This window comes from Asterias rubens, chromosome 20 (assembly GCF_902459465.1).
Source record: "Asterias rubens chromosome 20, eAstRub1.3, whole genome shotgun sequence".
Taxonomy (NCBI): Eukaryota; Metazoa; Echinodermata; class Asteroidea; order Forcipulatida; family Asteriidae; genus Asterias; species Asterias rubens.
The window spans coordinates 9,570,495-9,583,337 of record NC_047081.1 but is presented as its reverse complement, the minus strand read 5'-3'; the positions used below and the strand labels follow the sequence as shown (position 1 = coordinate 9,583,337).

Below are 12,843 nucleotides of genomic sequence, written 5' to 3'. Positions count from 1 at the left end.
GGTTGACACCTTCGCATGAACTGTATAGTCTACAATGTAGCTACTATAGCTACATGTATCATTAACTGTTGAGTGGAGCAGAACTTTACTTCAACTTCAAGGGTTTGAGTCTTTTTTGTATGACACAAAACACAATGTCCCGCAGATTTACATTAAACTTACTTGGTTTAGAGATAATGATGGAAGACAGCTTCCCTTTCAAAAGTATTACTTGCTGAGGTAGTGTTTTTTTTGTTTTGTTTTTAATGAGTAAAAGGATGACACAAAAGTAACTTTTGTCTTCTGGGACAAAAATTATTTTAGCATGTCGACAATGTATTTACACAACTCTCCTGGGGTGGATTTCACAAAGGTAGTCCTAACTTAGGACTAGTCCTAGGCAATGCTAAGAGATAGGACCGATCCTAAGTAGTCCTAACTTAGGACTAGTCCTAGGCAATGCTAAGAGATAGGACCGGTCCTAAGTTAGGACCGGTCCTATCTCTTAGCATTGCCTAGCGCATTGCCTGGGACTTGTCCTAACTTAGGACCGGTCCTATCTCTTAGCATTGCCTAGCGCATTGCCTGGGACTTGTCCTAACTTAGGACCGGTCCTATCTCTTAGCATTGCCTAGGACTAGTCCTAAGTTAGGACTACCTTTGTGAAATCCACCCCTGAAAACTTTTGCTCAGTGATTATTATTTTGTTTATTCCAAAAACTTAAAGACTAATATAGCTGAAACTTCTACAGTAAATTATATCACATAATGTAGGCCTACATCTTTAATTTACAGGGAGTAGGGATTCATGTCATGGCCAAAAAATTGATCTACAAAGTCAAACCCCTTTAAGGAAATGGTGAAACTTTGTATACATTCTAAGTCACTCTACACGTCTTAAATCATGACCTTATGAAGCTGCTATATTGCATTGTAAATGTAACTGTCTTTATTGCCCTTCCTGTCTAGCTCATAATGTATACAATGTCTAGCCCCTCCCATTTACATACAGTACTGTTTATGTTAGAACCAACCATGCTGTTGAACAGGTTTCTTAGAAGTCTGTCTCAAAGGAAATTGTCCAGTTATTGGTCTCATTTTCTCTAATAAATGACTCCTCATTCGGCGTCGGGTTCAAAAACAAAGAAAAACAGACGCAGCAAAATTAATCCTTGAAAACCTGTGACATAATATAAGTTTTGAGAAGAGATTTGAATTTTGCGGTACAAAGACAAGATCGAAGATTTAGTGGTATAGAGTTCCAGATGCGTGGCGTAGCTGAAGAAAAAGACCTGTCACCACATGAGTGTCGAGACTTGGGTTCAATGAGGAGAAGCATGGAACTTGATCGAAGATTCCTTGATGGAGTGTAAACTTGAAGCAGTTCAGAAATATAGTGGGGAGCGTTGCCATTAAGTGCTTTGTGGACAATAAGCATCAGCTTAAAGATGATTCGTTGAGAGATAGGGAGCCAGTGTAGTTGTTTCAGAATTGGGGAATTAAAAACCACTGGCCTTGTGGCTCCAATCCAAGTAAAATTCAAGCACGTTAATGCATTGTTCAATATAAAGTTTAATGAATACTTAGGCATAACCTTTTCAAAATAATTTGTTCTGGTTAGTTTTGAATTGGAGCTTTCCTTGGCCATCTTCATCTTTCCTGTTATCTCCGAGGGTGCCACACCCATTTTATAATCCAATTTTTGTTTTCTTGGGACTTCGTCAAGAACTATATGCCTGGCAGAACAGTTTTAAAATGTGCAAAATTGTGTCTCTAGAAAACTGAGTAGGAATTTTATATTGTTTTTTTTTCTCTATTTTTCCAAGACTGCAGGAAAAGTGAGATTCTAAAAAATTGATTGAGCAGCACTGTATCATTTTAAATGATTCATTTTGTGTGTGTGGTGTGGAATAGAGGAAATCATGTCTTGTGTGTGTTGCATGGTAGTACAAGATGATTGTGCTGTGCATTCGAGGTTTTAATAACTATAGATGATATATGTGGTTAAGTGTTTGTATGTACTCTGTGTGCACCCTCCTCCACATTCCTTGACACCTGACACAATGCCAACACCCTGCCCTGCCCTTGGCCCATGAGTAGGACTCTTTTGCATGTGTCGTTAGGAACTTAATTGCAATCTAGAGAATTCTAAATGGTAAAATATCTTGAATGATTAATTTTGTGAATTTTATCTGAAGTGAACAAAAATATATACATTTTTGTTTACATCATTGCTAATGGGTGACCCACTCATTTTTTGGATAGCAAAGTATTTTGATTAAAAGCTCCTTTTTTCTGCTGAGAAGCTTTATGAAATTGGTCCCAGGTGTCTATGGGCTGTAAGCATGGAATTGATGGTAAGCACCATCCTCAAAAATAGGCCCAGTCTTGTATAATTTCTTGAATTGTATTCTTGACTCCTTCAATGACTCCTGTTCTTTATGTGTTTATTTCACATTTCAGATTGACGGAGAAGCTTCAGAAAGCCAATAATGAAGCAATACAGGACCCAGAGCACTACCTGTCCCATCCGGTCAACGCCTTGCTACTGGTCAAAAGATTCATCTGGGAATGGACTGAAGTAGAGAATACAGTCCGATTGGACCGACCCAAAACAGGTATGTCAGTCCAGCCGTCGATTTCACCAAGCTCTTCCTAACTTAGGATATCTTAGGACTTACAATGCGTAGGACGAGTTAAGTTCCGTATCCGAAGACGTATGCATTTAACCCATCTTAAGTTAGGTCGAGTTACTCGTCCTACCTCGAGATAAGATTAATCCTAGCGTTTATAGTGAAATCGCCTGCAGGGGCCTTTCTCAAACCCCGACTTGGGCTCTGCCTCTGGCTTAGGCTCAGCGCGCTGCGTATGCAGTGCAAGCACGGCTCTGCCTTCAGGCCTATACTTTTTGTAGCAGCATTTACTTTGCACGCGGTGGTGGTTCGAACATCGAAGGGCCCCTGGAGCCGTAGCCCAAGTTGAGGTTGTCCCAACTGATCTTGCGGTCAAGCGGCAAGTTTTGTGGACATGTCATTGTCATTTGTAGTTGCAATGGTTATGACTGCATATTGAGAATCTGACACAGACAGCCATTTTCCAGACAAATTCAGAAGCCAAAATAAACCTGTCTCCAATTAAACACTATGCCTCACTTTTAAACGAGGTGCCAGAGAGATTCACTACAAACGGATTAGGGCCTAAAGAGTACTTCATGACTGGAAACAACATTAGTCAATTAATCTGGTCCCTCATACGTATCAATCCAAAAATCCATTACTGTTATGGAATCAGACAAGATGGCCTTCAGTGGGAGGGGTTTAAACATGTATGGACCTTTCCATAGACCGTATTGAATAACCCCCTTTTTGCTATGAAAGTCGCCATCTTGTAGGGCAAATTGTATGCGCGTCCAAACAGGTACATCAATGAAGCACGCATCACGCAGCATTCCCGGTTTGCTTTCTACGGTCCATGCATGCATGCACAGACGCCATCCGTGTAGGACGAATATTTGAACGGTGACATCATATTCAATACGGTCTATTGTTTGTAAATAAACTGTCTTTGTTGGCATGGACGACCGAAACTACTGCAAAGTTTCATTGACAAAAATACATCTCATGATTTGTTGCTTTGTTTCCAGCAAACCCATCCTAAATTTGTAATACTTGTGTAACATTGTTACAAATTGTACCTGTTTTTGCTAAATGCATGTACAGCTTTTCATAGTTTTCAAATCTCAGTTGGCAAAAACTTGGGCTGTAGTATAAAGTTCTGTACGGTTGACATCGTACAAGGAACTTTGCCAAAAGTGCGTTTTATGTTCATGAAACTTGATGCATCAGGGCTTAATCTGATAAGACGAATAGTCTCAATTCAACAGCTGATTGGCCGGGCTGTGTTGTTTGGATTCTCTGATGACGCATTTGACATTTCCTAAGGGGGTTTGTGACATTACTGAGTCGTGTTATGGACTTAATGAGAACGGGAACAACAATCTCAACAAGATCTGTTTAATAAAAGAAATTTTAAAAGAATTTAAACTTTGTTGAGAGGGCAAGGCAATTTTAATTTCTCTAAGGGAATTTTTTTTGAAAGGCTATGTAAAACTTTTGAAGGGGTGCCAAATCTAAGACCACGGTGTCCCTTCCATTGCATAACAGCCCAAATAAAAAAATATTTTTATTTATTAAAATGATTTCTTTGTAAGTTGCAGGCCTTTCCCCATTTCAAAGTGTCAAAGGCATACTGTGTATGGATATGAGTATACATGTCCTATTTCAGTTTTGTTTATTCATCTTCATCTTGTTTTATGGCAAAACAGCTAATCTCTTTATTTGCTTTTCTAACAATGTGAGTGGCACATAATTATTGCTGCCTGACCAGAACAGTCCAAACCCCTTCTCTTTCCTCATAGTGTGCCCTTTATACCGACAAGAAAATGTGTTGGTGCCCTTGTCCTTTCAAAAACAAAGCATACAGGCCTGTGGTAGAAACTATGGTTTATGATGTTAAGAAATTGCCATAATTTTTTGAATTTCTTTATTTGCAGATTATTTGGTGAATATCTCTCAGTATCGTGACTATTTCCCCGCCAATGAGGATCTGAAGGGTTCTGGTGCAGCACTGCTACGTCTTCAAGACACTTACAGACTAGACACCAAGGCTATCGCCGATGGAAACATAGAAGGAACATGGAAGTCTCCAACCCTCAATGGTATGAACTTTAACCCGATAACTCCCAACCATTCAAAACTCAAACATTCAAACATTCCCTGTGTAGGGCTTGAATTTAGGGGGAATCTACAAGACGGCAGGGCTTGTACAGCAATAGCGGTACTTCACGAAGGCAACGAAGGCGATTGCCTCGATGCCCCCTGGTCGTGTAAAAAAAACATTAAAAGTCACGGAAAAATCTACTCCACAGTAGTAAATTATAAAGCAAGACAAGAAGTTCTCAAAAGAACACCCCACCAAGTAGATACACACATGTTGTTACCGCAAACCAAATATCGATGCCCTCACCATGCAATGCCATATACTTGTTTATGAATTCCCCTTTTGTGATGAACCCCAAAATCATGAGTGGTTTTTACCTGCAACATTCAAAGCTGTCAATCATATTCGAGACTCACAACTTTACAGTTTGTCAGTTATAGATGATGTGTAACACATCAACAAACACCATCAAAGGCATTTGGTAAAAAGTCCATCTTTCTAACTCATAAAGTTTGTTGTGTTTCTATATTCAATTGATGGTGGCAGTGCAATAACAGATTTGGGAACAAATAGCGTATGGGTTCCTGGGGTGGATTTCACAAAGAGTTAAGACTAGTCTTATCTCGAGGTAGGGTGAGTTATTTGTCCTATTTGGGACTAAATAACCTTAAGTTTTTAATATCTCCTAGGACTAGTCCTAAGTCTTTGTGAAGTCGACCCCTGGGCCTAATTTCATGAAATACAAGATTTTCAGTCTAAACAGTTGACTCACAGCACACCTTTTTCCATTCTTATGAAACAGCAAATTGCATACACAGGTATTATTAATTTTGGTTTTGTTAGCACCACTGATACAAGCACCGTATACTCAGTACTTACGGGAGTCCTGTGAAAAAAATCACAGGCGTATTACTTGTGTGGAAAGTTTTTCCTAAATTCAAGAATGAATGAATGACTAAAGCCTAGTGCTTTCAAGTCGATATTTTGTTTCCATTGGGGGAAAGCAGTATTTGAAAAGTTCCTTTAAGGGCGTCTGAGGAAGGTAACAATACCAGTCAAAAGTGCAGTCAGCTTTTAGCCCCAAGTGTAATTCATCCATTGAAGTGGATGATAATAGACAGGGTCGTTTGTGCACATGTATATAAACAGGGTAGCTTTAATGAAATGGTAAAAAAATATACACATATTTGATTCAATTCAATACGTTTATTCCATACTCTTGTTGAAAAAAAGTTGTGAGAATTAAACAGGACATAGAAATGTATTTAGTATTGAAATTAGTATTTGCCAACAAAACAGAACATTATTTTGTTTGAGAATGGATTTTAAAACAAACGCATTAACATTAAAAGCAGCAGAATACATGTACATATTACAATATACTGCCAACCCCCAGTCATGGTTGCTCTCAAAAGAAATTGTTTTAAATTGATTTATTATCGATACCCAACAGCAGATAACTGGTATCATTAAAAACAAATACAACTATGTCATGGTAACCTGCCACGTTTAATCTGATGTTTGAAATTGTTAGACTGGTGCCCACAAATTGTTAATTTTGAAATCCCATATCCACCAAGTGCTTGCTTAATACTTCATCAACATATTACTGTAGCGCCACTCTATTTCCTTAGCACACCCCCTTAGCACCACTTAAGTGTCAACTCGTGTTATTATGAAAGTCGCTGTACTCCAGTGTACTACAGAGCATTTTCCCTGGGGGGGGGGGGGGATTGGTAGCTAGAGGATGACTGGGTGACATACATGAGGTCGTGGCATGACACCAAGTTGTTTCTATAACCTGGATACACTTTGGCTACATGCAGCGTTTTAAAATTGTTGTTTTAAAAACGAGAGACTAATTGGCAAAAAAAGAAACAGTATGTTTTGGTTTTTTTTGGACGCTGGAATGCCTGTGGTTGGGTTTTATGTGTACGTGCAGAAACTTTGGTACCAACTTCCAAGTGAAAAGCTTACATTTCTGTTTTAATGAGAGACTAATTGGCAGACATAGCAAAAGGGGAACAGTTTTAGTTTTTTTTTTTTTTGAGGGACTAGAAGCTAAATCCCAAGACTACAGTTTTTTCCAGTTGTAGAATGCCTTGGGGATGAGTTGAATGTTTACGTGTAGCGACAGTTACACCAACGTCACGCCAACTTCAAGTGAAAGGCTTATATTCACTTCACCATGAAGCACCATGTACTTCTTCATATATTGCAATATTATTGCGTGGTATGATTGACAGCGTTCGTACTTGTGCTCGAAGGATCAGCGCTGATTGCGTGTAAAGAAATGCAAAGTGCAAGGGCTTTTCATGTGTGTAATTATTTTACAAACCAGTGAATTCCCCTATTATGCACGCAGCAAGGATTGTGTTGTTCTTATAACTTTTTGTTGTGTGCGGTTCTTGCCAAGTATGTTTGTTTGCTTAGAGTTAAGTCTCCATAATAAATCCACAAGGACAATATTTTCTTGGAAGAACCGGACAAAGGAGTTTTTCGATTGGGTTTTTTAATTTTGTCCCAGTTTGTTGCTCCCTTATAAACCAACCAGTAAGGGAAGTTGTTGCACTTGTAGGCATGATGTTCTGCCTACAGTAAGTACTTTAAGTCTCATTTTATTTTTGTTTTGCCAGGAATATTTTGTTCTTTAGAGAACTGTCTTGCTACATATTCTATTACATACCCAGTGGAGTAGATTTATGGGTTTCGGGAGACTTCTCAGTTCTGAAAAGAACTGTCCTGCTTTTTAACTACTAACCGTACCTGGGCAGAACGTACAACATCTGCTGTAGCTTGTAGAGGATCGTTATTAACTTCACTTTAATTGGTCTCATTATTTCGACTAGCTTGCTCTAGTCACCATCAGCAGACTCAATATTTTGATTGCTGTTAACTTTGTTGAGGCAAAATCACTCCTGCACCAGCCACACAACCATGGAGAAGTGGGCGGTGGTTGCGTCAATGGGCTGCAGCCTATGACGATGTTAACTTTCAAATATACTTTACCTTTAAAGGGGACACGTCCCAGTTTGAACAAGTGACAATCTTTGACCTGAAGGAATAATTTATTCCAATACCATGTGGATGTGATAGCTTTCCTTGGTCGATTGCCAAGTTAGAGCATAGAGTAAAGTCCTTACTCTATGGTTAGAGCCTAGTATGCCATGGATCATAAAACATTGTGCATCACTCATGTCCCTTGGGTGCAGTTGGGTTAAAAAAGAACCCATGGCCCATGGGTTTTAAAGGCACATGGACACCTGTGGTAATTGTGAAAGACCAGTGTTTTCACTTGGTTGTATCTCAGGACATGCATTAAGTAACAAACCTGTGAAAACTTGGACTCAATTGGTAATCAAAGTTGTGTGTGCTTTTAGATGCCTAATAAAAGGCTTCAGGCCTGAAGCCTTTTAAATATTTGAATGAGAAACTACCTCTTTCTCAAAAACTATGTTACTTCAGAGTGAGCCGTTTCTCACAAGGTTTTATACTATCAATAGCTCTCCATTGCTCGTTACCAAGTAAGTTTTTATGCGAAGAATTGTTTTGAGTAACTACCAATAGTGTCCACTGACTTTAAAAGCCATTATACACTTTCGGAACAGAAGAAAAAACAGATTTACAATTAACTTACAGGGTTTACAGAAGGTAATGGTAAAAGACTTCTCTTAAAATTATTATTCCATGAAATGCTTTACTTTTTGAGAAAACATTAAAACAATTATCAATTCTCGACATCGAGAATTACGGATTAATAGTATCATGTCATGACACAGCGAAACGTGCGGAAACAAGGGTGGGTTTTCCCGTTATTTTCTCCCGACTCCTTGGACCGATTGAGCCTAAATTATCACAGGTTTGTTATTTTATATTTAAGTTGAGATACACGATTTATATATAAGTTGTGATACACGAAGTGTGGGCCTTGGACGATAATGTTTACCGAAAGTGTTCTCTGGCTTTAAAGAGTTTGTTCGAAGACTGGCTCCTTTATAAATATTTCTTCAGTTGGTATGGAACAAACCCAATCAAACTGTACATGCGCAGTGTGCATGTACTTTTGTAGTGAATCTTTTTGGATGTTTACATTGGCTCAAGTCTGCACTTTACCCCTGTAGGCCGATAAACCAAGTCTAATTTAGGGTCAATGTCATATCGGAATTAACTCCTTACTATTACTAGAGAAAGGTTTTAAGATAACAAACTTCAAAGCTTCACCGATTACCCACAGGAGAAAATTGCCAATTAGCTTCAGCGAGCTTACTCAGAGCTCCATGCTCAGCTGAAGGGGAACAAATTACATCAAATGTTTTGACTTGTTATTAGAGCTGACATGTTGTCGTTTCTGATTAAATGTACTGGTTCAAACTGTCGTGTGTATTCTGTTGTAACTACACTAGAATTTTATGGGGCCAGAGCCTTTGCAGCAGCAGCAGAATTATGGAATAGTCTTCCGGACACCATAAAACAAGCTCAAACAGTGAATTTATTTAAGACAAAGTTAAAAACACATTTATTTTTACAATAGCTTTCGGTACTTCTTTCCGTATCAACTAAGTTTTGCACTTCTCTGTGATTGTGATGATGCGCTCTACAAAAATGGTTCATTATTATTAGAAGGAATGCAAAATGTGTTCATGCATTTTAAACTCCGTTCTTCAAAACGAGACTGTCGAAATTAATTTGGAAGTAGAAATGAGCAGGATACCAGTCACAAAGTATGTATGTGTGTGACATGATAGTTAGGCAGGTATACTGTACTACAGCTAGGCACAATAAAACTTTTTCTTTCATGTATATTGTGGCCTTCCATTTATCACTTGAGCAACACCAATGACATGGATTGGTCTTCCGCGTATTAAATCTGTCAGTGCCTGTTTTGTTTTTAAAAAAAACATTTATAAAAAAATTGTGTAGGCAAAATTTAAAAAAGTCTGTTTTGATACATTAAAGGCAGTGGACACTATTGGTAATTACTCAAAATAATTATTAGCATAAAACCTTTCTTGGCGACAAGTAATGGGGAGAGGTTGGTGGTATAAAACATTGTGAGAAACAGCTCCCTCTGAAGTGCCATAGTTTGGGAGAAAGAAGTAATTTTCCACGAATTTGATTTCGAGACTTCAAGTTTAGAACTTGAGGTCTCGAAATCAACCATCTAAACGCACACAACTTCGTGTGACAAGGGTGTTTTTTCTTTCATTATTATCTCGCAACTTTCACAGGTTTGTTATTCTATGCATATGTTGAGACACACCAACTGTGAAGGCTAGTCTTTGACAATTACCAATAGTGTCCACTGCCTTTAAACAAAAGTATCTTGCTGATTTGTGTTGCATTGGTACATCCCATTGTATTTCTTGACTTGAGTGATATGATGCCCTCTCCTACCCGTGATAACACGCTGTACATGTTCCATTGATGACACTTTTTAAAGTACATGAATTAGCTCGATAGTATAAGATAATGGCACTTTTGGAATACCTAAAATAGATTGTACTACGACGACCTTGGCACTGAAAGAATTTAATTGTGTGCCCTCAGAATAGTACAACCAGTGGATATATCAAATTGATTAAAGGGTGACGCAAGTGTGAACATTGAACAGGTTCCTCCTGCAGGACTTATAGCTTCCTCCTAGGTGTATGTGTTTATGTAACCTTGGATTGATATATGGGTCCAATTTCATAGAGCTGCTTATAATTAGCACAACAATTTACTTAGCATGAAATTTCTTCCTTGATAAAAACAAGATTACTAACCAAATTTCCATTTGTTGCTTATTGCTATTTACTGGTACTCAGCTGTTGTTTGCTTATCATGGAAATCACTAGGAAATTTGGTTGGTAATCCTGTTTTTATCGAGGAAGAAATTTCATGCTAAGCAAATTTTTGTGCTTAGCAGCTCTATGAAATTGAGCTTTAGAAACTGGAAGGTCAATTTACCCATGTCCTTGATCCTTTCTTGAATACTCTGGCTGGACATTTCCCAAATGCCATAGGAAAGATATTGCTCAGATTTTGTTCTCCTGGTGCAATGGATAGTTTTGTAAATTTATGAGGATTGACTCTGTTTATGGTTTCACATCTGGGTCTAATTTCATAGAGCTCTGCTTAGGCACAAAATATTTCTTAACAATATTTTGCTCAAAAGCAGAAATGAGTAGTATTCCAGTCACAATTAATTGCACTGCACATGACATGGTATTTTGGCTATAATTGTTTAAGGCTTAGGTATCTTTTGTGCTTCAAAGCAGCTATACAATTGGGCCCTGTTAAAATGTCACCTTATTTTCATTAAAAATACTCTAAATAGATATAAAATCAAAAAGAATATTCTAAAAAATATTTGCCTTACTAAAAAAATATATATATATCAAATTAAAAATACTCTTAAGATATTAGTGATTTTTTTCTTCCCCACACAGCACATAAATGTTTTGAGATTGGTTGTATTGCGTACAACACCAACGATCACTCACTCTAAGCTATGAATGTCAAGTAACTTATTTTCCTTCTACATATTGACTTTCCCAAAAAGAAAAATTAATCAACTTCAAAATATTCTCAAAATATTAGTGGAAATGTTTTATATATTTCCTACACAGCACACAACGCCAACAATTACTTCAACTCTAAGCTAGCTGTGGATGACAAGTAATCCTTCTAGATATTCTTTTCTAGAAAGAGAAATTAATCAACTTCAAAATATTCTCAAGACATTGGTGTAAATTGATATTTGTTTGTAATTATCCTACACAGCGCATGAATGTTTTGAGATTGGTCGTATTGCGTACAACGCCAATGATTATTTCCACTCCAAGCTTTGGATGACAGAAGCCTTAGATAAAGTGAACAGTGAGGGGGATGAGACCACAGTGGATAAAACGGATGTGCTGGATTACCTCTCCTTCGTGCTCTACATGGTATGTACATACATGTATACAGAAACATTTTAAGTTAAAGACACTGGACACTATTGGTAATTGTGAAAGACCAGTCTTCTCACTTGGTGTATCTCAACATATAGATAAAATAACAAACCTGTGTAAGTTTGAGCTCAATTGGTCGTTGAAGTTGCGAGATAATTATGAAAGAAAAACACCTGTGTCACACGAAGTTGTGTGCTTTCAGATGCTTGATTTCGAGACCCCCAAATCTAATTCTGAGGTCTCGAAATCAAGTTCGTGGAAAGAAACTTCTTCCTCAAAAACAACGTTACTTCAGAGGGAGTTGTTTCTCACAATGCTTTATACTATCAACAGCTCCCCATTACTTACTCGTTACCAAGTAAGGTTTTATATATATGCCAATAATTATTTTGAGTAATTACCAATAGTGTCCACTGCCTTTAAAGATAGGGTCTTAGATTGGTTTTTGTCAACATGATAAAGCCTGGGTCATACTTTCTGCGAGTGCAAATGCGATACGAATTTTGACGTCACAAATTCACAACAAATAATTCACATCAGTTGACTGGCGCTCAACTCCTACGGATCATTCCCTGCGAAAACAGCTCTGTGACGTCAAAATTCATTTTGCATTGGCAGGGAGTATGAACCGGGCTTAATACTGATTTAGTTGCAAAGTTAGAATAAAATACAATATAAGTTTTAGCTGAATACTGTGTCTACTTACTTAGAATCTATCAGAGTATTTCCTCAAGAAACTGATAACTTCCAAATCTTTGGAACAATCTCCCACCTTGCATTAGACAGTCTGCTTCACTTAAAGTATTTTAAATCTAAGTTAAAAGCCCATTTTCTTACTTCACCCATTTAATTCATTCTTGCTCTGTTTGTATATTTGTTTTTTCGTATTTTCTCAGCATTTTTTTTATTCCTTGTAACGCACAGTAAAGTATATTTAAATAGGTCACTGCACAATATAAACGTCCGTATTATTATTATTATATAGGTTTTAAGATACAGTTTCTCAAACTTTTTGTTGTCTATTGAATTTGCCAGAGTGGTGATATGAAGCAGGCCCTGGAGTACACAGATGCACTGTTGAAACTTGGTAGGTTGGGTAGTCATCCACAAAGAATGGCTTGTATGCAAACAACAAATCAGAATTTGTTTAAATACGTTTGGGTTAAATGAAGACAAAATTCACAAGAACCTGTGACTTAAAAAAAAAAAA

The 12,843-nt window shown here is 37.6% G+C and overlaps 1 protein-coding gene across 2 annotated transcripts in view; it reads left to right on the top strand.

Moving 5' to 3' along the window:
- The window catches only part of LOC117303589 (prolyl 4-hydroxylase subunit alpha-1-like), a 34,478-nt gene that overhangs the window by 7,544 nt on the left and 14,091 nt on the right, over positions 1 to 12,843 (top strand). For both annotated transcript variants that reach the window (XM_033787792.1, XM_033787793.1), the window contains exons 3-6: positions 2,443 to 2,597; positions 4,532 to 4,696; positions 11,464 to 11,627; positions 12,669 to 12,720. In XM_033787792.1, coding sequence (XP_033643683.1) covers positions 2,443 to 2,597; positions 4,532 to 4,696; positions 11,464 to 11,627; positions 12,669 to 12,720 — 536 coding nt within the window. The remainder of the gene's footprint in view (positions 1 to 2,442; positions 2,598 to 4,531; positions 4,697 to 11,463; positions 11,628 to 12,668; positions 12,721 to 12,843) is intronic.